At 40.3% G+C, this 26381-nt stretch overlaps 2 protein-coding genes across 14 annotated transcripts in view; one reads left to right on the forward strand and one right to left on the reverse strand.

Moving 5' to 3' along the window:
- The window catches only part of LOC135105902 (putative carbonic anhydrase-like protein 2), a 145330-nt gene that overhangs the window by 100489 nt on the left and 18460 nt on the right, over window positions 1-26381 (reverse strand). Inside the window, exon 2 of the mRNA XM_064014564.1 lies at window positions 11410-11466. Coding sequence (XP_063870634.1) covers window positions 11410-11466 — 57 coding nt within the window. The remainder of the gene's footprint in view (window positions 1-11409; window positions 11467-26381) is intronic.
- The window catches only part of LOC135105903 (uncharacterized), a 107131-nt gene that overhangs the window by 46800 nt on the left and 33950 nt on the right, over window positions 1-26381 (forward strand). For all 13 annotated transcript variants that reach the window (XM_064014570.1, XM_064014571.1, XM_064014578.1 and 10 more), the window contains one exon: window positions 7025-7123. In XM_064014570.1, the coding sequence (XP_063870640.1) occupies window positions 7025-7123 (99 nt within the window). The remainder of the gene's footprint in view (window positions 1-7024; window positions 7124-26381) is intronic.

Consider the following 26381-nt stretch of genomic DNA (forward strand, 5'->3'; position numbering starts at 1 on the left):
GCATCTCTTTTTCCATTTCATCCCGTCCTTTGCAAAATTTCCCTACCCCTCTTGCTATCCTTCGTTCCTTTCCGTCATTACTTTCCATTCTTTTTTTTCTTTTTTTTTATCCCTTCCCTTGTCATCTTTTCTGTTTTTTTTTTTCAAGTTTTGTCTTCTCTGTTCCTTTTCTTGTTCGTTCTTGTCACTTCTTTATTCGCTTTTATTATTCTGCCTTTCTCTTTGGCCCTCTCCACATTTTTCTTGTCTCTTCAACTCTCCTTTCCCTGCCTTTTCCTCCCTCTCCTTCACATTTTTTTCTCTCCTTCTTTACTCTTTCTATTTCGTTTCTCTTTTCCTTTTTTTCCTCCTGTTTCACTTCTTCCTTTACCAAGATCCTCCTCTCTCAACTTCTTTCCCCATCTCTCTCTCTCTCTCTCTCTCTCTCTCTCTCTCTCTCTCTCTCTCTCTCTCTCTCTCTCTCTCTCTCTCTCTCTCTCTCTCTCTCTCTCTCTCTCTCTCTCTCTCACGTGTTTGTGTGTTTTCACCTTTTTCAGCCTCTTCAAATTCTTTCCCTTCCTTTTCCTACTCTCTGTTCCTTTCACTGCCTTCCCCTTCTTTCCCAACCTTTTCTAACCTATTCCACCTCTTTCCCTCCCTCTTGATCTGTTCAATCCATTTTTTTTTCTCACTATCCTCTCTTTTTTCCCCCTCCACTTTCCATGTTTGTTTTCCTCGCCCCACCGTGTCTCAGTTTTCCTTTCTCCCATTGCTCCTGTGCGAAAAAAGACCACTTGTACCAGTCAGCAGGTAAGGAGAAGTACCCCTGACGTGTTGTCCTTTACTTCTGTACCGCCAATAGGGTAGTGTGGGTGCCAATAGTGGTAGTGTGTGGGGGGGGGGGAGGCATGGAAGTGGCTAGAAAGAAAAGAAGGTATAGAAGGAGGGAGTCAAAAATGAAGGAAGTGTAGAATGTGGAAAGAAGGGAAGGAAGGGAGGGAGGAGGGAAATAGGAAATAAAGGAGGAGATAAGGATTATAGAAGAGGCAGGAAGGTAGAGACGGAAAGAATAGAAGATGAAAGATCGGTGAAAAGGGACAGGTAAGGAAAGAATGTAGGAATGGAAGGAATATAAAATAAATGGTGGAAGAAGAAAAGCGCAAGAAAGGAAGAAAGAAAGAAGATACAGAAATGTGGGATAATAATAAGAACAAAAAGAAAATGAGAGGAGGAGGAGGAGGAGATGAGAAAATGAAACACAAAGGAAGAAACAGAAGAGGAAGGGATAGAAGGGCAGAGGCGGAGTGGGAGAAGAAGAAGGAGCAGGGAGAGAGATGAGAGTGTGAGGAGTGGGACGAAAATAAATAGAAGAGAGGAGTAGAGTGGAAGGGAGAAGTAAAGGGGAGTTGCAGGAGGAAGAGAGGGAGAGGGAGTGAGAGCAGAAAATAAAAAAAAATAAAAATGAGTTAGTGAGTGGAGTAAGGAGTGGGAGAGGAGAGAGGGAGTGAGCATTAAGTCGTCTTTTTCCGAACATCAGTCAGACTCAGCAGGTGGAGGAGGAGGAGGAGGAGGAGGAGGAGGAGGAGGAGGAGGAGGAGGAGGATAGGTGAGAGAGAGCGTGGGAGCGTCTTTTTCGGAACCGCAGCGTGGTGGAGAGTGCTGAGGAGAGGAATGAGAGAAAAAAAAAGTGGAAAGAGAAATTTTGAGAAAACTGTGGGAGAAAAAAATGTGAGGAGAAGGAAACGCAGATAAGATGAGGAGGAAGAAAGAGAAGAGAAGGATAATATGCATGCATGAAGACTGGAAAGATGATAAAAAGAAAGGAGAACACACAGACTGCAGAAATGTGTAAGATACAAGAAAAATGAGAAAAACTGTGAGGATGAAACGTAAATGTAGAAAATAGACTAGTCAGAAGAAAGAAAGGACGTAAGAAAAGAACAAGAGCAAAGATAAAAATAAACTAGATAGGAAGTGAGAGAGAGAGAGAGAGAGAGAGAGAGAGAGAGAGAGAGAGAGAGAGAGAGAGAGAGAGAGAGAGAGAGAGAGAGAAACACAGACACCCATCCATCCATCCATCCTTCCTACACATGTTAAGAGTCACTTCATGTCATCTCAGGTCAGGTCAGGTCAGGTCAAATCAAGTCTACACGTATACGGCGAGTCACCCATAGAGGTCACCCAGAAAGGTCACCCATAGAGGTCACCCTTAGAGGTCACCCTGAGAAGTCACCCTAGGCCACCTTTACTCATCTCGTACTAAGGTGAATATTTGAAGGCACACCGCTCCCCATTGCGCCTCGTTCACCGCCCCCTCTCGTCTTCTAATGCTGGTCAATTTGGTCTACATTTGGTCCACGCGTCGGCCCTGAATATAAGTGGCTTCGGACGCCGCTACAAAAATACATAAACGTGAAGCTTCCTGATGGACGGACTGGCCTGAGGGGTCCTTCAGGGAGAGTGGGAGAGAGCTTCGAGGAGGAGGAGGTGGAGGATGAGGAAGAGGAGGAGCAGAGTAAGCTAGGAATAAGTAATAAGGTGTGTGTGTGTGTGTAAGTCTGTGTGTGTGTGTGTGTGTGTGTGTGTGTGTGTGTGTGTGTGTGTGTGTGTGTGTGTGTGTGTGTGAAAACTATCTGTAATTAGAGATTCTGATGACGTCACGTGGATTTGTCTACAGGTGGAGTAGGTTGTTTTGAAGGGAGGAGGAGGAGGAGGAGGAGGAGAGATGGAGGAGTGAGGGAAAGGAGAATAAAGGGAGGAGGAGGAGATGATTATGGTGGTGATAGAAACTTTTTTTATGGAATTGTTGTTATCGTTGTTGTTGTTGTTGTTGTTGTTGTTGTTGTTGTTGTTGTTGTTGTTGTTACAGTAGATATATTCGTTACTTTGATCACATGTCCTCTAAATAAATTAATACTAAAAGCAACACAAATTTTCTCTCTCTCTCTCTCTCTCTCTCTCTCTCTCTCTCTCTCTCTCTCTCTCTCTCTCTCTCTCTCTCTCTCTCTCTCTCTCTCTCTCTCTCTCTCTCTCTCTCTCTCTCTCTCTCTCCCCACATTCCCGTCACGTGCGTGGTGTCGCTGGTGATGGTGACGCGGGGATGGTGATGGGAAGTGACGGTGGTAATGAGAAATGATTGGTGGTGATGCGGGAGGCTGGGAGGTGCTGTGCGTGTGGCTATGTGGGTGATGGTGAGCGATTGAGAGTGACAGATGATGATTGTGATAGTGTTAGTATAGGGCCACTCACCCTCCCGTGCCGGACCGTAATGCATAGGTGGTGGTGGTGGTTGTTGTGGTGGTGGTACTGGTGGTGATAGTAGTGGTGGTGGAGGTGGTTGTAGAAGCAGCTGCAATTTTGGTAGTTATGATAATGGTAGTTGTAGTTGTTGTGCTAGTAGTAATAGTAGCAACAGCAGTGATAGTGGTAGTTGTTGTTTTTTTGATGTATCATTGCTTTGGTGATATAACAGATAAATATTACTAGTAGAAATAGTAGTAGTAGTAGTAGTAGTAGTAGTAATAGTAGTGATGGTGGTGGTGGTGGTAGGTGGAACAGAAGCAGCAGCAGTTCTCGAAGTATCAGTTGCTCTTGGTAATCCTTAAAATACTTAGAAAAAAAAAAAAAAGTTAACTAAGAAATCCCAGGAGTTGCGCTGCCCTGTTCCGCATCCCTCATACTTTTCCTCATTCTTAAGCAATAAAAGCAGGTGCAAGTACCGCTTTGAGAAAAAAAAAGCCTTAAGCACCATTGTCTTCAGAATAAAACACCGCATAGGATAAGATTTAAACATTCATTGCAGTATTCAGTAGAAGCGTGTTTGGAATATAAGTTAAGATTTTTTACCGTGCTTATTTTTGCTTAAGTTTCTTGTGAATCCTTTTAATTCTTTGGTGTAATCTATTTGCGTTATATTTCTGGAAGTAGACACACACACACACACACACAGTTCCTTGCTTCTCGTGGCGTGCAAATTGCTTTTCATTTACGTCTTTTGTTGTGAAGAATGTTTGTGTTGATAGTGTTCATAGTTTCTGGGTTTAAAATATGGCATAGGAGAGCAGAGTGACAGGAACACACACACACACACACACACACACCTGTTTTTTTTGCATCGACTTTTTTATTGTTGTTCTTTTTATTTTTTTATTTTGCTATTCCTGTTTTTTTATTACTGATCCTATTTTTTTATTTTTTTATTGTTGTTGTCTTTCACTGTCATTAGTTTTTTTTTTGTGTGTTATTGTTTTTGCTGTCACTTAGAATTTTACGTCATTTTTGCAGTTTTTTGTATCATTATTGCTACTTTCATTGTTGTTATTATTATTATTATTATTATCATTATTATTATCATTATTATTATTACTATTATTTGTTGTTACTGTAGTCGTTTTTTGTTACAATTACTGTCGTCAACACTTTTCTTGTTATTGTTGCTTCTGTTACTAATCACCACCACCACAACAACAACAGCAACGACAACAACATCATCACCGTCATCATCATCATCATCATCATCATATCCCCAACAAGCCACATGAAAAGAAACCAAAGCACACGGCTGACAATGAAAATTAAAACATAACCTAACCACCAGAGAGAGAGAGAGAGAGAGAGAGAGAGAGAGAGAGAGAGAGAGAGAGAGAGAGAGAGAGAGAGAGCAGGTAATGGGGATAGTTTTTGTCAAGGGTTATCCACAACAGGCGGCGTGTAATGGTCGCTTGCACAACAGAAACACAATTTTATGTGTGGAGCAGGAACGAGCATCACAAGCCATCACGCCGCCGCCGCCTCATCCACCACATCCATCCTCATCCATCTGGCGGTGAATGTGGTGTGAATGGTGGTGATCCGAGGGAGACACCGCCCATGATTGCCCATACACCCGCCCCGACTGCCTATCAAAAGGGTTACGTGATGGGTCGAAAGCAAACTTGATGGGATGTACAGAAACGTGATGATGAGACTGACGGACACTCGGACGTGATGGGGTGGACGTGATCATGATGGGCCAGACGAATGCAGGTATAATGGACAGTGCAAAGTACGAGTATAAAGGGCCAGACACAAACACGGCAGGCCAGACGTAAACAGATATGATGGCCGGGGTATGTACAAACACGACGGCCCGAATATAAACAAACAGCTTAGGCCTAACAAACGCAAATATGATTGGGGAACCACACTCAAAAAAAAAAAAAAAATTAAATGATGAGCAAAACAGACACAAACACGATTATGAGCCTAAATAGGAACTTGACAACGGACCACACACACACACACACACACACACACACACACACACACACACACACACACACACACACACACACACACACACACACACACACACACACACACACAAGCATGTTCCTAATCTCACAGGAGCGTAACACTGGTGCACCCTCACTAACCAAGCCTGGAGGCGTGGCACGAAATGGTTACAAAAAATGACAACTGCTGGTAATTTTCAACTCCCACGCCTGGTATAACCCGCACCAGTAGCGCACATTCCTACCCCCAGACCGCCAGGTGACCATGCAGTATACACTCCACGAACACCACTATTACTACTCTTACACCATCACCCATTGCCCCTCCAAGGAATCCCCGCACGAAATCATCTCAAACGCCGCCTCTTTATCACGGTCAGGGAGCATCGGAGGGCAGGAGAAAGCTAGCTAGATCCCCGCCAAAGCCCCACGCCATCTCGAGGCCAGTGAGTGAAAGCGAGAGGCGCGGATAGGCCCGTGAAGTAGCGAACACTAACCCTCACCAAACATGGAAACTACCTTAGTATTGCAAATCCTCGTGGACATCGGATTCTCGCCTCCTCTCTTGTCCTCTCTGTTAAGTCTATACCAACCTCCTCTTCTCTTTCTTGTCTCGTCCTCCTTTCTTGTTTCCCCCCTGCCTCCCTTCTTTACCTTCGTCTCTTTCTTATCTTCATCTTCAGTTCCTCCCTATTGTTGTCTCCTTCCCTTTGTCTCGCTTCCTTACCTTCCTTCCCCTTTCCTTCCCTTCCTCTTTGTCTCCTTCCTTCCCTCCCTCTTTTCCTTTCCTCTCCTACCCTCTCTTCTCTTAGTCTCGGCTCTCCCTCCCTCTTTTCCTTAACTTTTTGTCTCCTTCCCTCCCTCTCTCCCTTACCTTCTCTTTGTCTTCTTCCCTCTCTCTCTCTTCCTGACCTCTTTGTCTTCTTCCCTCCCTCTCTTCCTTGCCTCCCCCCTCTCGTCTCTTAGTCTCCTTCTCCCTTCCTCTCTCCCATCTCTCCCCTCCAGTGTCCAGTGTTCTCCTGTCCCGTCCTCTCTCCTCCTCCCACAAGTGTTCTCAAGTAGTGGATTTGGAAGTGGCTCTTAATGTAGTTAGGTGGGACCACTACACGATACGTCCAGTCTCATGTAGCAGTGCTGGGAGAGAGAGAGAGAGAGAGAGAGAGAGAGAGAGAGAGAGAGAGAGAGAGAGAGAGAGAGAGAGAGAGAGAGAGAGAGAGAGAGAGAGAGAGAGAGAGAGAGAGAGAGAGAGAGAGAGAGAGAGAGAGAGAGAAAGAGGATTAACACAGCACACGCCAGAAATCTTTGTTATATCTGATGGCAGTATTGGTTTGTGTTGTAAATGTTATGCTTGTCACGTGCTTGTTTCCTTCGTCACTCCTGCGTCAGTGAGTGGCAGTGTAATGTAATGCGAGGATGTAGTTATTTTGTCTGGCGGGTGGCTCGTGACTGGAACGTGTTAATCTGTGTATTATATGCTGCGTTTGTAAAAGATACTTCGAGGAATCATGGTTTGTATATAGTGGTGTACTTCTCCTTTCAGTATACACGTAGTTATGAATGAATGAAAGCAAAGTTCCTGTAACAATAACACTAAAATTATTTCTCTTTCTTCTTTTACTAGGAAATATGATATCATTTCTTTTTACTTTCCTTTTACTAGAAAATATGGTAACACCAAATTATTCCTCTTAAAATTATGATTTCTTTTAATTGGAAATAAAATAACACCAAATCATTTCTGTTATAACTGCCATTTCTTTTACGTTTTGTAGAATTCCTCAGTCTCCCTGCATGCTGCATACGTATGGACGAAAAGAAAATGGACACCGTACTGCCAACCAGCGTCTCAGTGCCCACAAGACCCAGCCAACGTAAGTACTGACAATCCTCACCTTTTGCAGAGTACTTCCAAATTACCCTCCAATTTTAACCTTCCAACCGCTCCTTCCTCTTAAAAAAAAAAAAAAAAAAAAAAAAACGGTACGGTGCGAATTTAAAGTACTCGAAAGCCAACTGACAGCCAGATACATCGAGTCATTCAAAGCCTTCAGTACCCGCAGCTATATTTCTCCCCAGCAGGACCGTCTGTTACAAGAAAGTGGTAAGTGTCACGCTCCTACTTTCAATTTCTATATAGTACGTCTGCTTTAGTACCCGTGATATTACGTAGTTGTTTTAGTGGAATTAAGTCGAGGGTCTGCTTGCTGGTGGTGGTGGTGGTGGTGGTGGTGGTGGTGGTGGTGGCTCCTCCCGCTATGTCGCGTTGTATTGTTGGGAGAATTTCGGACCAGTGGCTGTAGTATAACTCTTGGGAATATAGCAGTCGCTGGTAATATGAATTTTTCCGCCCAACAATGCGATGGAACGAGACATCAAGTAGCGAGAGAGAGAGAGAGAGAGAGAGAGAGAGAGAGAGAGAGAGAGAGAGAGAGAGAGAGAGAGAGAGAGAGAGAGAGAGAGAGAATTAGTCTTTTCAATTTCTTATTTTTTGTCTTCTTATTTTCTTTTACTTTTACTTTTTTTTCTTTTTCTTGTTTTCTTTTCTTCCTCCTTTTCTTCTTCCTCCTCCTCCTCCTCCTCTTCCCAAACACCATTACAGCCACCGTTACTCATGCATTGTTTGGTATTTATGGAGAATGTATCACTTCATGTCACCTACACGAAGCCTTGGTGTTGTGCTCCCCGCCAAATAAACTGGGTGTAGAATATGAGGAGCGGGAGAAAGATGAACGAAGATGGAGTAGGAAGAGGTGAAAATGGAAGAGAGAGGGAGAGAGGGAGTGAGAGAGAGAAAGAGAGGAGGGGGGCGATAAAGCTGGTATGTATTTCAGGAATTTTATAAAGGTAGGAAGAAGAGAGAAAAAGTCAGAAAAAAAGAGAGACAAAGAACAAGAGGAACAGTTAATAGAAAATAAGTGTGGGACGAAATTAGATAGAGAGAGAGAGAGAGAGAGAGAGAGAGAGAGAGAGAGAGAGAGAGAGAGAGAGAGAGAGAGAGAGAGAGAGAGAGAGAGAGAGAGATTGTGTTTGTCTAGTGAAACGAATACGAAAATTATGGAGGAGGACTGGAGGAGTGACGGGCATGACTAATTGAAAGGCACATGCATCGGAAATTGGACGAGAAGATTGCGAGCCTAGAGATCAAGTGACAGATGGGAGTGTAAATTTTTGAGGCGACTGCAAAGGGCGTTCCGATTTTGTATTACTCCAGGTGCAGCGTGAAACTTGCCTTAATGTCACTTATTCTTGCTTTTTTAAGTTCAGAAATGTTTACGTGTGTGTGTGTGTGTGTGTGTGTGTGTGTGTGTGTGTGTGTGTGTGTTAGTAGTTCATAGCCTATCACAAGTCTCATGCATCCCATACATACAGACAGGCATCACACACACACACACACACACACACACACACACACACACACACACACACACACACACACAAGCATAAAATCTCCATCTCTACTATTTTCTTCCTTCCTTGTCTTCTTTATCTTCATCTTTCTCTCTCTCTCTCTCTCTCTCTCTCTCTCTCTCTCTCTCTCTCTCTCTCTCTCTCTCTCTCTCTCTCTCTCTCTCTCTCCCAACTTTCTTTAATTTGATTTCTTTCCCTTCCAGTTTCCTGCCAGGGTTATATTATTTTCAGTACTAACATTTATTCTAGCTGGTTTGCGCTCTTTATTTTTGTACACACAAATTTTACCCTGAGCAACAAAATGATCACCTTTATAATTGGTTCCTTTGTTAATTGCATACTAATTAAGTTTGGAACGTGACGAAGCGAGGTAATGTCACTCGGAACGGCCCGCCTCTGTACGTACGTGTGTCTGCCTGACCTCACACACACACACACACACACACACACACACACACACACACACACACACACACACACACACACACACACACACACACACACACACACACACACACACACACACACACACAAGCAAGCAAGCAAACTGACCTCCGAATTTAAAACTTTACTCTCAAAATACGGACCATGATCTTTTTTTTTTAGTCCTCCACATAAACGAAACCACCTCCTCCTCCTCCTCCTCCTCCTCCTCCTCCTCCTCCTCCTCCTCCTCCTCCTCCTCCTCCTCCTTCTACACCCCAACTCCAAGCTGATTTGGCGTGGCTGCTATGGGAAAGGTTCAGGAGGAAGAGGAGGAGGAGGAGGAGAGGAGGAGGAGGGGAGAGGAGGAGGAGGAGGAGGAGGGGAGGGCAGTATAGGGTTAGGGGGTAATTAAGGGGCGAGGGGAGGCTGGCTAACAATGATAACTCTGCCCCAATGAGCGGCGTCACACACCCACGTTGCATTATTGTTGTTGACCTTCGGCATGTCACTCACGCCGCTAAATCTACAACATCCTCACGCTCATTTTGGCTGTTTTTTCCCCCGACAATTTTTTTTTGCCTTTTTTTTTTTGTACCGTTTTTTTAACCCTTTTTTTTGGGGTGGGAGAGATGTTTAACTTTTTTTCTTTCTCTCTCTCTCTCTCTCTCCGTGTTTTTTTCTGTCTTTTCTTTTTTTTAGTTTTAATTTTCCCTTTTTCTTCTTGTTTTCTGTGTGTTTTTAAGGTGTTAATTTTTTTTTTTTGTGTGTGTGTGTGTGTGTGTGTGTGTGTTCTTGGTTTTTCCCTTTTTTCCCAACTTTGTTTCTCATCGTTTGTTTTAGCCATCCGATCTTTGCTTTGGTATTTTTCCATAATTATTTGACTTTTTTAGGTACACACCTGGAGCAGTGTGTGTGTGTGTGTGTGTGTGTGTGTGTGTGTGTGTGTGTGTGTGTGTGTGTGTGTGTGTGTGTGTGTGTGTGTGTATCTAATCTTTCCACGACACTTACGAGCAACACACACACACACACACACACACACACACATATATTTCCAAGTGGAGACACATCATCTCTCCTCCTCCTTCTTCCCCTCCCATATAAATATAATAACAGGGAACACAAGAGGGAGGGAAGAGGAAGGGATCTGGGTGGCGTGCGCGGAAGGAAGGAAGGGAAAGGCCAGATGGTTACTGAGTGAAGGAAGATGAGAGGCGGTGCGAGCAAGGAGAGGAATAAGCAAATAGCCTGCAAGATATATAGATAGGGAGGGATAGAAAAAGAAAGGCGGCAAGATCGTAATAATAGAGAGAGCACATGAGAAGGAGGAGGAAGAGGATAACAGACGAGAGAGAGAGAGAGAGAGAGAGAGAGAGAGAGAGAGAGAGAGAGAGAGAGAGAGAGAGAGAGAGAACAGAACAGAGCAGAGCAGAAATTAATCCCTAGCTTTAAAAATAAGAAACTAGCCTAGAGAACGAGAGTAGACAGGTAGATATAGATAGATAGACAGACAGACAGACAGACAGAGAGGGCAAGAGCGACCAGCAGCAAAACAAGAGTCAGCGCACAACAATCTGTCTACATGAGAATGGTAGGGACGCTGGATTGGCTCAATAACTCGCGCAGGCAAACAAATAATCAAATGCCCTGTTAGCGAGGCCCACTGTTAGGTTAAGGGAGGGGTGCCCGCGTGTGTATGTGCGGGGGGAGGCAGTTATGGGGTGCGTTGAGGGGGTGTGTCGGTACGTGACTGCCCCGGGCTTGAGTTAAGGGCAGGTGTTTTGTGTGTGTGTTAGGGCAGAGTGAATGTGTTACTGTAATGGGTGTATGTATGTCTGTGTGTGTGTGTGTGTGTGTGTGTGTGTGTGTGTGTGTGTGTGTGAGGAGGAATGTGCCGTATGAAGTGTCGTTATGCTGGTGATGGTGACGGATGGTGAGTGATGGTGCTATGGTAGTGGTGATTTTACTGGTGATATTGGAGTTGTAGTAGTAGTTGTGATAGTGGGGGTAATGGTGGTAGTTGTTGTGGTAGTGGTGGTGATTGTGGTGGTGATTGTAGTAGTAGTAGTAGAAGTAGTAGTAGTAGTAGCAGCAGTAATTGTAATATAGATAATTAGACTAAACACCTTAAAACTATCAACAATAATAACAAACATACCAAATAATCAACTAATTCAAGCAACTCCTAGTCTCACCCACCTACCCACCTCCCCCTTCCCCCTCCCATCTCACCCCCAACACACACGGAACACACCGCGCACCAATTTCCAGCCACAACACCTGTCGCCGGCACGTTAATTGATGGGCTGCTCTTCCTCGTGCTTACCTGAGATGCCGTCATAGGTCCACCAGCGCTGCCAGTCCCAGCTGACACCCAGACCAGCTGCGGGAAGGAGAGCTTCGGGTTAAGGCAGCTCTTGGCAGCTGGATCATAGACGTTAATAAGTGGAGGAACTGATAAGGAAATGGTGTTATAGAGGGAGATTGAGTTTGAGGTCTTTGTTGCTATTGATATATGGGGTTGGTATAGGGAAATATAGGCAGGATAATGAGGCTATTCTGAGTGGAGAAAATCTGGTAAGGAAGTGATGGTATAGAGGGAGAGAGAGGTTAAGTTTGAGGTCTTATTTGTTAGATCATAGATAAAATAGATAAATGGGGTTGGTATATTTGCAGGATATGATAGGTGTGGAAGAGAAAGAGAGGTCAAGGTTGCTAGGTTATTTAGAGATGGAGAAATTAATAAATATATGTTGCTATAAAGTGAAATATAAGCAAGGTATCATAGTTGTTGGAGAGGTGAGTTTAGTTTGATGTCTTGGTTCATAGATCATAGAGATTAATTGGTGAAATTGATAAGTAAGGTTGTAAAGGAGAATACGAGTGTAAGCAGGGCGTGGGAGCTGTGAGAGGAAGAGGTTTAAAGTTGAGGTCCTGGCTGGTAATTCAATGATGTTAGTGGATGGAGAAACTGATAAAAAGATCGTTTTATAAGGGGAATGTGAGCTGGATAGGAGAGAGAGAGAGAGAGAGAGAGAGAGAGAGAGAGAGAGAGAGAGAGAGAGAGAGAGAGAGAGAGAGAGAGAGAGAGAGAGAGAGAGAGAGGCTAAGGATGAAATCTTGACTGCTAATAGAGGTTAGTAGGTGGAGAAACTGAGAAAAAGATGATGTCAGGAAAAATAGAAACGTGTATAGTTTCATCGATCTAGATAAAAATGATGGAAGTATGTAAAAAAAAAAAAAAAAAATATATATATATATATATATATATATATATATATATATATATATATATATATATATATATATATATATATATATATATATATATATATATATATATATATAAAGTTTATTAGAGAAAGTAACTAATGTTTATTTGAAAAATAGTTTAAGCTATTTTACACACTATTTTTTACTAAGGAGTGAGGTTGACAAAAATCTAAAAGGAAGCATACCACACACACACACACACACACACACACACACACACACACACACACACACACACACACACACACACACAGAGAGAGAGAGAGAGAGAGAGAGAGAGAGAGAGAGAGAGAGAGAGAGAGAGAGAGAGAGAGAGAGAGAGTCTCGATATTGTAAATATTCGCCAATGTTCTCGGCAAAACAAAAATACAAAGTCTTCTTTTGGTCAGTGTTTTATATATATATATATATATATATATATATATATATATATATATATATATATATATATATATATATATATATATATATATATATATATATATATATATATATATATATATATATATATATATATATATATATATATATATATATATATTATTCTTATTTATTTTTTGGTGGGAGGAACGAGACTGACTAAAATCTTGAAAAAAAAATCATGGCAGTAATAAAAAGAAAAGCCAGAAAACAAGATTATTGAATAAAGTAAAAATTGAGGAATTACTTGCAGGTAATAATTTTGTTGATTTTTCATTTAGTTATTTAATTATTATTTTATTATTATTATTATTTATTACCTTGTCTGTCTCTGCCGAAAAGTGAGTAATGTAAAATTAAAATACGCCAGGAAGTGTTAAACATATACAACTAACGAGCTAAAACAACGGAACGGAAGAACGAAAAAAGTCATAGTGGAGAGCACATGCTACTTTTTACCTTCCGTTTACTCACAATCTTAGGGCAAAGGCGTAAGAAAAAAACACTTAACAGGAACTGAAAAATTAGATATCGTCAGTGTACGAGTAATTAAATAGAGCAAGAACTGAAGGAATCATTATAGAAGAAAACAACATAGAAAAAAAAAGTAAGAACACTGTAGAGGACTAGTTGACATACAAAAGACGAGGACTCTTGACGCTAAACAGGAACTAAAAAAATAAATAAATAAATAAAATAACAATAATATCGTCAGTACAGTTAAGTAGAGCAAGAATTGAAGGAATCGTTATAAAAGAAAACAACTTAGAAAAAAAAAATAAGGACAGTATAGAGAGGTAGTTGACACACACAAGACAACTTTTGAGAACACAAATACAGATGAATACAGAGCAAGAATACATTTAAAGAATAACGCAAACAGATATAGAGGAGAAGAAGGAGAAGACAACGTGTGAGAATACGAACAAAGATGAATGCAGAACAAAAATATACTTAAAGAATAATGCAAACAAATAGATGAATAGGAAGAGGAGGAGGAGGAGGAGGAGGAGGAGGACATGCAGGAATATTTATAAAAGACAACACATACAGTACATTAAGGCAGGGTAAGGACAAGATTCATCGTAACTTTTCCCTCCTAAACGGTAATCTACTTCAAGCGTCCCTCCGCGTAAAGGTGAAGGAGTTACGATCGCTTCCTTCACAGTGTCCGCCGCCCGCCACCCACTCGCCTCTCGCCTCTGTAATCTGCGTAATGGATTCCCTATGTCGTATGCTTCTCAGATTACTTATCGAGATTGACTGCCGTTTGTTCTGTTGCTTTTAAATATGATGTGCATTTTGTTTGCTCCTATTTCTTCCCTTTCTCTTGCTTAAAAATTTTCTCTCTTCTTTCTCCTCCTTGTTATTTTCTTATTTTAGCCGTGCTCCTCCTCCTCCTCCTCCTCCTCCTCCTATTTCTCTTTCTTCTCTACTTTTGTCTTCACCGTGTTTGTCATACATCATTTGTTTACTTTGTTACTTTTTTACTTATTTATTTATTCATTTATTTACTTGTTAATTATTAATCGTGTTTATTTCACTTTACCATTCTGAGAAACATCTGCATTTCAGTATTTATGTATCTCTCTCTCTCTCTCTCTCTCTCTCTCTCTCTCTCTCTCTCTCTCTCTCTCTCTCTCTCTCTCTCTCTCTCTCTCATTCGTTAGGTGCAGGAAACGGTTCTTGCTGTGGATTAGCAGTTTCCAATTCCATTCTCTCATTTTCCCCCTCCCTTCCCCTTGATATTTATTCCTCTCTTCCGCGTGTTCCTCCGAATCACCCGAAAGATCAACGCTATATCTCTGGGTGTAATTCTGCGCCTTTCCTAGATTACCAGCAATACCATTTTACCCGATCTGCTCCACCAATATCCGTCCACCTCTCTCTCTCTCTCTCTCTCTCTCTCTCTCTCTCTCTCTCTCTCTCTCTCTCTCTCTCTCTCTCTCTCTCTCTCTCTCTCTCTCTCTCTCTCTCCTAAGGTTCGTTTGTCGTAGTTCTGTAGTTATTTATTTATTTATTTGTTTATTTGTTTGTTCGTTTATTTGTTTTTAGTCTGTCGTTTGGTGGGAATCCAATAGAAAACGGAACGAAATGGGTGACGTTCATATGTATATATATATTATATTTATTTTTTTTATTGATTTATTTTGTCTTTATTTTCTGTCCATTTGTCTATTTTTTCTTTTATTTTGTCCGTCTGCCTTTTTTTTTTTCCTGTCAGTTAATCTCTTCTCTTTCCTTTCCTTTCCGTCTGTTTCTCTTTGTTTGTCCCCTTTCCTCTTAGACGGAAATATTGCCTTTTTTATATATATATATATATATAATTTTGTGTGTTTGTTTTTTGAGAATATTGTTCTCTCTCTCTCTCTCTCTCTCTCTCTCTCTCTCTCTCTCTCTCTCTCTCTCTCTCTCTCTCTCTCTCTCTCTCTCTCTCTTGTCATCATCTGTCCGCCTTCGGTTTTAAACTTCAGAAGGAAAATCTTGCGTTTATGTTATAATGTTACTGACTGGGGTCTACTTCCGTGTTGTTGTTTTTTTCTGCCTTTTTTCCTTGTCTGTGTAACCTTTTGTGTTCTTTTACTCGAGAATATTATTGGAGAAGATTGTTTTTTGTTTTCGTGATTTCGATTAGTGATGCTTTTTTTTATGTTTTTTTCTTTTTTTTTTATATATATGTTTGTTTCTTTGGTTCTCAGCCTTTCTTTTTTCTTTTTTTTTCGTTTGCTTTGAAGGGAGATTTGTGTCGTTTTTTTTTTCCTTTATGTATTGTTAGTAGAGTTTTTATGACTGGTTTTCATTTTTTTTTAATTTTTTTTACTTGTGTGTGTGGCTGGGCGGGTGTGTGTGTGTGTGTGTGTGTGTGTGTGTGTGTGTGTGTGTGTGTGTGTGTGTGTGTGCAAGTCCTGTTTCTTTTGTTTATTTCTCCTTTTTTTATTAGTATCTTTCTTGTTTTGTCAGTTATTTTACGTACTTTTATTGTTTTCTTATTTGTGTGAGAGAGAGAGAGAGAGAGAGAGAGAGAGAGAGAGAGAGAGAGAGAGAGAGAGAGAGAGAGAGATTGTGTGTGTGTGTGTGTGTGTGTGTGTGTGTGTGTGTGTGTGTGTGGGCGCGCATCCACCTACTGTTTTGTTTTATTTATTTCATCCCGTTTTCTTTTGTTTATTCGCACACTCCGCCCTTCCTTGCATATCCATTCGCCTCCCCGGTCACCATTCGTCACCCGCGTTTAATTTCGTAATAGCTTCTCTTCATAGCCTGCGCTTTCTCTCTCTCTCTCTCTCTCTCTCTCTCTCTCTCTCTCTCTCTCTCTCTCTCTCTCTCTCTCTCTCTCTCTCTCTCTCTCTCTCTCTCTCTCTGAAATTAAATTATCTCCTACCTTTTTATTGAAGCATTTTTTTTAATACTATTTCTTTACTTTTTGCTTTGACGTTATACCTTTGTCTTTATTATTAACTTTACACGCATGACTGAGAGAGAGAGAGAGAGAGAGAGAGAGAGAGAGAGAGAGAGAGAGAGAGAGAGAGAGAGAGAGAGAGAGAGAGAGAGAGAGAGAGAGAGAGAGTTATGGTAAGTAAACAAGGCCTCTTTTTTTCCTCATGTTGGTTTGTTTGTTTCTTGTTTGCCATGTGTACATAGTGGCAGTTGGCAACCCATTCGTTAATGTAAATACTACTTCGCACACTAAATATTTCACTCTTGTTTGTGTGAGTACGCCCACCTGTGTGTGTGTGTGTGTGTGTGTGTGTGTGTGTGTGTGTGTGTTCTATCTTCTAGTAGGTTAGGGAAAAGGGGAAGCAAAGTAAATTAAAGTATAGTAAAGTAGAAGGGTAAGTAAAGTAAAAGAGAGAGAGAGAGAGAGAGAGAGAGAGAGAGAGAGAGAGAGAGAGAGAGAGAGAGAGAGAGAGAGAGAGAGAGAGAGAGAGAGAGAGAGAGAGAGAATGTTGGCTTCCTGTACTTGAAATTTCATAGATAGAAGTTATTTCTATAGATTAATTTAATTGCAGTGTTTAACGCGTCTGAAATATGGAAGAAAATAGATCATCTGAAAAAATAAAATACTCATAATATCTAGTGAAAAAAAACATAACTGACGGTACTTCTATAAAACTGTTATATGAAAAAGTGTAGTACTGTTATGGCTTGAAGATCAGATAGGATAAATGTGTGTGTGTGTGTGTGTGTGTGAAGGTAGCAGGAGTGAATTATACAGGTGAAACCAAAAAACTGCAATAAAAAAAGATAAGAATGAAAAAAATAGAGAAAAGGATGGAGTAAAAAGGAATTAGAATAAAAAAGATGAGAAACAAAACAAAAAGTGGAGATGAAAACAAGACAAGCGTAAAAATACAACTGAAGCCAAAAAGTGGAGTAAAAATAGAGGAAGCAAAATTTAGATTAGAAAGAGGAGATGGAAGCAAGAGTCGGCGTGAAACAAATTAAGTTTTAAGCGGATGTTAGCAAAATATGGAATAGAAAATGGAGGTGTAAACAAGAATGTGATAGAAAAAATGACGCAGGAAAACAATTTTTAACGGAAAGATAGAATAAAAAAAAAAGCGGTGATAGAAGATGAACTGAAAAAAGAAAAAAAGATGAAAGGACAAAAGGACAAGATGGCGAAAAGACAAGAAGGAGGTGAAAACAAAGGCGGGGTTAGGCAGGAATGCGGCGTGTGGAGGTTGGAGCGAAGGGGGTGTTAGTGGGGTGGTGAAACAAAGGGGCAACGAGCGTAAACAGTCCTGCCAAAAGTTCTCGGAGTATTTAAGAAAGACACGTTAAAAACTTAGCTTGCTATTATAACTTCCTTCTGCCCGGGATAAGTTTGAAAATTAGAGAAATCGTATCCTAGACTAGACCTCTCTCTCTCTCTCTCTCTCTCTCTCTCTCTCTCTCTCTCTCTCTCTCTCTCTCTCTCTCTCTCTCTCTCTCTCTCTCTCTCTCTCTCTCTCTCTCTCATTTTTCTTACCTTTTCTGTGCGCTCTTTCCCCGCTCTTTTTTTATTTTCTTCATATTTTTTTTACCTTTTCTGTGCTTTTCTTTCCCTCTTCTTTTCCTCCTACTTTTCCTTTTCCTACCTTCACTCAATCTTCTCTTTTCTTTCCTTTTCTTTCCTTCTTTCCTATTTTCTTTTTCGTTGTGCCCTCAATCCTTTCCTTTTTATCTCCTTTCTTCCCTTCCTTCCATTCTTGTCATTTTTCTTCATCCTTCACATTTCACCGTTTTATTTTGTTTATCTCTTTCCTTTACCTTTCTCTTTCCTTTTCTTTCTCCTTTGCATATTTTCCTCTCGCTATCTGAATATTCTTTCTCCTTCCATTCCTTCTATTCCTTTCTTTATCGCATCCGTCTCTCATTTTTTATTCTTTCCTTGTTTATGGTTATGAAATTTCCGAGTGAGCTTCGCTGATATAAGTACGAAAGTGGAAAGAAATCTCTGTAAACGTACACACACACACACACACACACACACACACACACACACACACACACACACACACACACACACACACACACACACACACGTGTAAAATTCACGCAAGATTTTTTCTTGTATTTTATTTTCGTGTTTGTTTATTTGTTCTTGCTATTTTTATCCGTCTGATATTCCTGATAAGCTTTTACATTTTATATAGTTTTGCAGTTTAGCACAGTGATAGTTAACTTGCTGCATGGTGCACGCCACGGTGCATGAATGTTTCAAAGGGTGCCTGGAAATAATAAGGAACATGGAGCTGAGCATGAGATGGCCAGTGAATAAGAGCGCACGGTACAGAAAGAAAGTGCGTGTCATGTAAGAAATTAATTCAACCCTCTCACTGCGATATGAAGCAAGTAACAACACTAGAAGTAATGCATGAAATGTTTGTAAGCATCTACAAGATAGAGAGATTAAAAGAATACATTTTGCAGTTTCTAGCCTGTTTAATGTTTGGAAGTGGCTACAGAATAAGTAAAGATCTCTCAGAGTGGTTAGTAATTAAGGAAAGATGTGCCAAATAGCAGTGAAAATTAAATTGTACAAATCTATGTATTGTATTCGTGTATTACACTCAGACGCTACGTGTGTCTCACGAGTCTGAGATGTTTATATCAAAGTTTATTTAGCGTCCATATAACAATTATGTAGGGCAGACTAGCTATTTTTTCTATGTTTAATATAAAGATCTAATACTTTTACTTTTATATTTTCAGTCTTAAAACTAGAGAAAAACTGGGGCTTTTTTTTTTTATTGTAATTAGTCACCTTAAGGGGTAAAATACAAGAATTTTTCAAAGGCACTGTGAACTGTGCATGAACTTAGACACGTGAACGTTGTATTATAAATGCGCCATAGTAATACAAGAATATTTCTCTATACGTATTAAAGGAGTGAACAAAAAGCAATAGTATTATTATCTTTTTTCATTAATCCTCTCTGTCCTGCTCCCTCTCCCCCCATAACTCCTCTCTCTGCAAGCACACCAGTGAGTCACAGCTAGTACAGTGTGACGCATCCTCCAGTAGTTTGAGGGAAAGGGTAAATAAAGGAATAACAGATTGTTGCATTTCGTATTTGAAATTACGCACTGGTACCTTGTGTTTTTATTCTGTATGTGTATTTCGTATTTGTATTTTGAAATTAAGTAAATGTATAATAGATTGCTGCATTTTGTATTCGGAATAGTTTGGGTTGACTGTTCTCCTCACTCGTCCCTTCCTTTACTATCCTGCATCACTTTGCGTTAAGTTAGTGTAATGTATGACAGACAGCCTTATGAGGGCCAACTAATCTGCTGCTCTCTGTAATTCCATTGTGTTCCTCCCTCCCTCTCTCCTTGTCTCCTTTACCCTCCTCCCTCCACTCCCTCCCCCTCTCTCTTCCTTCTTCCCTCCCTCCCTCCAGCTCACGAGATTCACTCCCAACCTCCCTTCCCTCCAGCTCACCAGTCTCCCTCCCTTCTTCCCCTCCCTCTCTCAGTTCCTCCCTTCCCCAGGTCGCCAGACGCCCCATTACATCTGAATTATAGTCTCATCGTCCCAGTCGAGTCTCCGGAGCCTGATTTGCGGGGGAATTAACGTGCGGGGCTGTTAATAGTTAAACACCGTGACAGCCTTGTCGAGAGAGAGAGAGAGAGAGAGAGAGAGAGAGAGAGAGAGAGAGAGAGAGAGAGAGAGAGAGAGAGAGAGAGAGAGAGAGAGAGAAGTGGCGGAAGGAAAGAAGCTGCAGGAGTGAAGCAATACAAGAATGAGAAAGAAGTAAAAAGCTGTTTGAAATGTGGTGAATGGAGGAGAGAAAGAGAACTAAAGAGAGAGAGAAAAGTGGAAGCGGGAAAAATTGCGTGAGGAGGAATGTGGAGTAAAGAGAGAGAAAATGAAGGGAGTGAAGGAAATATGAAGGTACTTAAAGAAGGAATGAAGGGAAGAAATAATGGAATAGAAGGGAAAGCAGCTTAGAGAGAGAGAGAGAGAGAGAGAGAGAGAGAGAGAGAGAGAGAGAGAGAGAGAGAGAGAGAGAGAGAGAGAGAGTATGCTGGCGAATATGGAATTATGCATAGCAGAAAAAAATGGAGGAAAGGAAGGAAAAACAACTTAATCTAGACTAAAGATAATGAAGGAGAGAGAAAGAGAGAAGTGAAAACAGAAAGAATAATTAAAGAAATAAAGAAAATAAAACAATGAAAGAAAATCAGCGCGAGATCTACGGAATGAAGGAGAGAGAAAAGGAGAGAGATGCGTAAAGGTAGGAAAGAATGAAGGAAATTGTGTAAGTACCCAGAGAAGGAATGAAGGAAGGGTCAGCAGCTTGAAGCACTTAAGCGTATGAAGGAGGGAATGAAGAAAAAGGAGCAGGTCAGAAGGGGTTGGGAAAGCAGTCACTAAGATTTGTATGTTTAAGAGGGAGTGAATTAGGCGAGGATGTGATGTATGTATGAGAGAGAGAGAGAGAGAGAGAGAGAGAGAGAGAGAGAGAGAGAGAGAGAGAGAGAGAGAGAGAGACATATAGACGTACTTAGGTGGGTCGTAACAAGGGATGGAGAAAGGAAATGAGATGAGAGAAACTGGGTAGATCGAGACGAAACTTATTGAGAGAGAGAGAGAGAGAGAGAGAGAGAGAGAGAGAGAGAGAGAGAGAGAGAGAGAGAGAGAGAGAGAGAGAGAGATATTATCTTTACCTTCACTATCCTACACACACACACACACACACACACACACACACACACACACACACACACACACACACACACACACACACACACACACACACACACACACACACACACACACACACAGCCTTCCATGATGACTGATGGACAGATACTTTCAGGTCTGTCGGGTTTGTTGCGTTTTTCATTTTTTTTTCTTTTCTTTCAGTATCCCCAACCATTTCCCCCATTTTTTGTTGGGTCTTGTATATATATATATTCTTTTTTTTCCTAGCGCACCGTCCCGTTTTCCTTTCTGGTTTCAATTTTTTTCTTACCTATATAAAGTTACGGAATGTACCAGATGAAGGAGCGAGTGGTGGTTGGATGGAGTTTGTCGTGTTTCTTGTTTTGTTTTATTGGTTTTGAATCGAATGAGTGTTATAACTTTTTTTTTTAATCGGTCGCTTTTCTATCCCTTTGTTTTTTTTGTTTTTGTTTTTTTTGTCTGTTTCTTCTTTTCTTCATAGTTTTGTTCTTATTGACTTCCTCTCTTACTGTTTTATTACTTTACATCTTCCATTTGTTTTCGCTTGTTTGCTTCTGGTTCTTTGTTCTTGTTTTCTTCTCTGTTCTTTTTTTTCGTAATTTTGTTTTCTTGACTCTTTCTTTACTTCCGTTTGTTTTCCTATCTGTTCTTTCTATTCGTCGTAATTGTGTTCTTCACTTTCTCTGTCTTTCTATCTTCTTTGTCTCGATCTTCCTTTGATATGCTTTCTATCTTACATCGCTTTTATCAGTTTATTAATTTTATTGATTTATTCATTATTATTTTTTTTTCATGGCGTGATATATAAAACTCTACGTTGTGCCTTTTCCGCATTTCACTATCATCAGTCACTGCAGTCACTCTTCTTTCAGTTACCGTTCTTATCACTACAATCATCAACGTTACCGTCAGCATCATCATCGTTATCATCATCATCATCATCATCATCATCATAGTAGCACTACCTCCGTCACCTATATGGCCACCATTATTATGTCTACCTAGATCTGTCTATATATATTTATGTCACTTGGCTTGTTCCACATTTCCACGGCATTGAGGATCAGTTCACCAGCAGAGCCAACCCCATTCAACACGGAATAGTCGATAACCTACTTGAAAATAGAAAAAAAATCTATAAAAAACTCCCTTCCCTGTCAGAAGTTATGAACCAAAAAACGTTTCAGGAGGCAGCGTGCATCTGGCGCCGCTGTGCTCTCGGCTTGTGTTGCTCTGAAATTGCTCATCTTTTCGCTGCGCAGTCTTGGCTACACCTCGCATCATGTGTACCGTAGTGCGTTTTTTTCCCACTATTACTACATTCAACTGTGTATTGCCACATGTACAGTGACGGTCAGAAGTCAAATTACTGTCTGTTTCTCCCACTATACTTCCACTGTATCTGTCTCCTTACAGAACCCGAGAGTTGGTTCTTAGTAGATCAGAGTAACAAAAACTACGCTGTGTAAGTCCATGAATTCTGAAATCTTATTGTTTACGAAGCATAGAAGTTGGCAACGTAATATATAGGATCCACAGCCCTTAATTAAAAGAAGTGTACGTGAACATGAACAGACTGATAAAACAAATAAGGACCTCTTTCCTTATAGGGTATCAGCAGATAGATAACGTAAAACATCAACAATTTTACCACGAAATTTTAGTGTAAGACTGTACATTTAAGGTTGTATACATAATTTTTTCTCCTTCTAGGATAGAGAAAACTAAACATCATTTCTTCATGAATTGTTAGGCAAAGTACTAAATCTTTCCCTCTACTTGAGTCTTCTGAAGCACCGAGAAAGAGAATGTATGATGCGACCAACCAGTAAAGATGCTGATAGGAAATTTGTGATGAGACTTAGGCCCGTATAGCCGATTAGGGAGAAGATCAGGAAGAGGAGAAGATGCAGGAGGGAAAAGAGGTGGAAAAGGAAGAGGCACAGGAGAGATAGGAGGATCAGAAAAAAAGGAGGAAGTACAGGAGACAGAGGAGGTGGAAAGGGAGTAGGAGAATCAGAAAAATTAAGAGAGGCTGGATGAAGAAATGAGAAAGGAGGAGGAAGATCAGGAAAAGGAAGAAATGCAGAAAACAGAAGAGGTAGAAAAAGGAAGAGAAGCAGGAAGAAGAGGTGGAAAAGGAGGAAGAGGATCAAGAGAAGGAAGAGGTGGAAGATAGTTTGGAGGCGAGAAAGATAGAATAAGAGAAGTAAATGAGGACAAATTAACGGACGTGGAAGCAAGACCGGAGGAGAAATAAAAAAAAAAAGAGAGGGCGAAGAAAGAGGGACGAGAAAGAGAAGTAAAGAAAGGAAATGTGGATAGAGATATAAAGGAAGAAGTGAAAGAAAGACTACAGAAAAATAATGGGATGCAGGAAACTTAGGAAGAGGTAGAGAAGAGGAAAAAAATAAGGAGAAGAAAGTAGAGGTGAGAGAGAGAGAGAGAGAGAGAGAGAGAGAGAGAGAGAGAGAGAGAGAGAGAGAGAGAGAGAGAGAGAGAGAGAGAGAGAGAGAGAGAGAGAGAGAGAGAGATGGAAGTGGGAGGGGAAAGATGGAGATAAGAGAAGTATTGAAATGGAGAAGGGTGAAGAGGAGAAGAAGAAGAAGAAGAGGAGAAAGAAGGACAAATGACAAAAAGAAGAGAAGGTTGTTGAGTGGAAGGAAGGAAGGAGAAATGGTGCAGAGGCGTGAAACTGAGGAAGAGGAGTAGAACGAAGACGAAGAGGAGGGCGATGACAAGGATTAGGAGGAGGAGGAGGAGGAGGAGGAGGAGGAGGAGGAGAAGGAGGGTGGGATGAGATGAGAGGAAGAGGATTTCTTTCAGAATTTGGGATGAAGAAAAGAAGAAGGTGACGCAAAGCTGACATAACTAATTCATTCTCTCCTTTCCCTCTCTCCACTTCTTGCCCTCTTCCCCCTCTCCCTTTACTTACAATCGTGGGTTTTCCTCTTTTTTTTTCCTCACATTCCTCTTAATTTTTTTTATTCACTTTATTTCGTTCTGAATTGTTGTTTTATTCTTTCTCTGCTGTTTCTTTTACTTGCAACAACGATTTTTATATTTTTATATTATTTTTTCTCTTTTTTTCTCTTTTCCCTCATTTTATTTATGCACTATTAATATTTTTGTTTTATTTTATCCTCATTTTCTTTATTTTTTTCCTTGCAATATTTTTTCTTCTTCGTATTCACTATCATTGTTTTCCTCATTACCTTTTATTTCTTCCTGTCAAAATTTCCCACCACTGATCTATCCTCTCTCTCTCTCTCTCTCTCTCTCTCTCTCTCTCTCTCTCTCTCTCTCTCTCTCTCTCTCTCTCTCTCTCTCTCTCGCCTTTATTTATTCATTTATTTATGTAGTCATTTATTTATTTATTTATTCTTATATTTCATTCCTGACAAACAGTCGGTGTTTCCTCTGTCAGCAATTTCTTTCTTTCTTTTTTTTTTTTATCTTAATTCCAGTTTCTATTTTCTTATTAACTAACTTAACTAATGTAATCTAACCTAACCTCACTTGACCTCATTCCACCTCAACCTAACCTAACCTAACTTTACGTAACATAACCTATCCTAATCTAATCTAACCTAACCTAACTTAACGTAACCTAACCTAACCTAACCTAACTTAACGTAACAAAACGTATCCTAACCTAATCTAACTTAACCTAATTTAACGTAACCTAACCTAACCTAACCTAACCTAACTTAACATAACATAACCTAACCTACTGAATGTGTGGCTGGTTTTGACTGACTTGAGTTTATTTAGTGACTGACTTATGTTTTTATTTACTCGTTTCATTATTTAGGAATGGCATTGGTTGCGATTTTTTGTTTACCTTTTATTGATTTGATGTAACGTGAACGTGTACGTAATCTCAACATTGGTAGTAGTAGTAGTAGTAGTAGTAGTAGTAGTAGTTTTATAATAACTAAATTGCACATGATACTCAAGAAGGGTTCGAAACAATATATCATAGATGTTATTTAACTTTTATTTATTTATTTATTTATTTTTATTTATTGTTCATTTGTAGTGCTGTGCCTCTCTCTCTCTCTCTCTCTCTCTCTCTCTCTCTCTCTCTCTCTCTCTCTCTCTCTCTCTCTCTCTCTCTCTCTCTCTCTCTCTCTCTCTCTCTCATTATCTGTCATTCTTTTTAATTTATCATCTGTTTTTTTTTTTATATGTTATTTTCTTTGCCTTGCCCTTCACCTCTTGCAAAAAACAAGTTGCTATATTCCCAGACACGCATATGCATTTTTCATTTTACTCCTCCATCCTTTAACACACACACACACACACACACACACACACACACACACACAGAGAGAGAGAGAGAGAGAGAGAGAGAGAGAGAGAGAGAGAGAGAGAGAGAGAGAGAGACGACTACCATTTTTTCCCGTGTCACCCTCAACCGATCTCACTCACCTAATCCTACTCGCCTTATCTCCCTCGCTCTATCTCCCTCGACCTAGGCCTCTTTACCTGGCCGACTACCTCACTTATGGCGGCCCTTTGTTCCCAGAGAGAGAGAGAGAGAGAGAGAGAGAGAGAGAGAGAGAGAGAGAGAGAGAGAGAGAGAGAGAGAGAGAGAGAGAGAGAGAGTTACTATTTAAGGAGTAAAGTTTAGTCAGTTGTTTACGTCTTGTAATTTTTATTATTGAAGGTGAGGGAGAAAGGGAAGGAAAAGATGTGGAGTAGATAAAAATTAAAGATGAGGAACACGAACAGGAGAATAAAATGAAAAGAAAAACAATAGGAAAGAAAAAAAGTCATTGTTATTTTCATTGGTTAAGCTTATTAGAAAATATAAATAATGAGAAGGAAAAAAGAGGCAAATTAACGAAAGAGAATAGAAAAGGAAAACAAATAAGGAGGATGCGTGTTTCAGTGATAAAATGCAAATGAAATAAAGAAAAAAAAAAGAGTGAGTGAGGAGGGGAGGAAAAGGAAAAGTAAGTGAATAAAAGACAAAGGAAAAGAATAAAATGCAACATACTTTTCCGTTGACAAAAAAAATATGAAAAAGCGTGATAAAAAATAAGAAAAGAATAAAGAAAAAAATATAACCATTACTGCCCCGTGCTCCAGGAATTAGTTATATATTCATTTATTTCTGTATTCATTCATTTATTCGTTCATTCGTCCATTTTATTCATTTTTTTTTTCAGAGTGTTCTGTATTTTTACTTTGGCTTCTTTTTATCCAACGTATATATTTTTTTTTTCTATTTTTCTGTTTTGTTTTTCTGCGGGATGTCTGGTTTGATTGCTTTTTGGATTCCTCCCTGCTCGCTAGATTTTGATATATATATGCGCTAAAACAGCCACTTTTCCTTTTACCTTCCCTTTCTTTCCTCCTCCTCCTCTTCCTCGTCGTAATCCACACCCTTTGCATCCTTCGTTTTATGCTTCACTACCATT

Source organism: Scylla paramamosain, chromosome 12 (genome assembly GCF_035594125.1).
Source record: "Scylla paramamosain isolate STU-SP2022 chromosome 12, ASM3559412v1, whole genome shotgun sequence".
Classification (NCBI taxonomy): domain Eukaryota; kingdom Metazoa; phylum Arthropoda; class Malacostraca; order Decapoda; family Portunidae; genus Scylla; species Scylla paramamosain.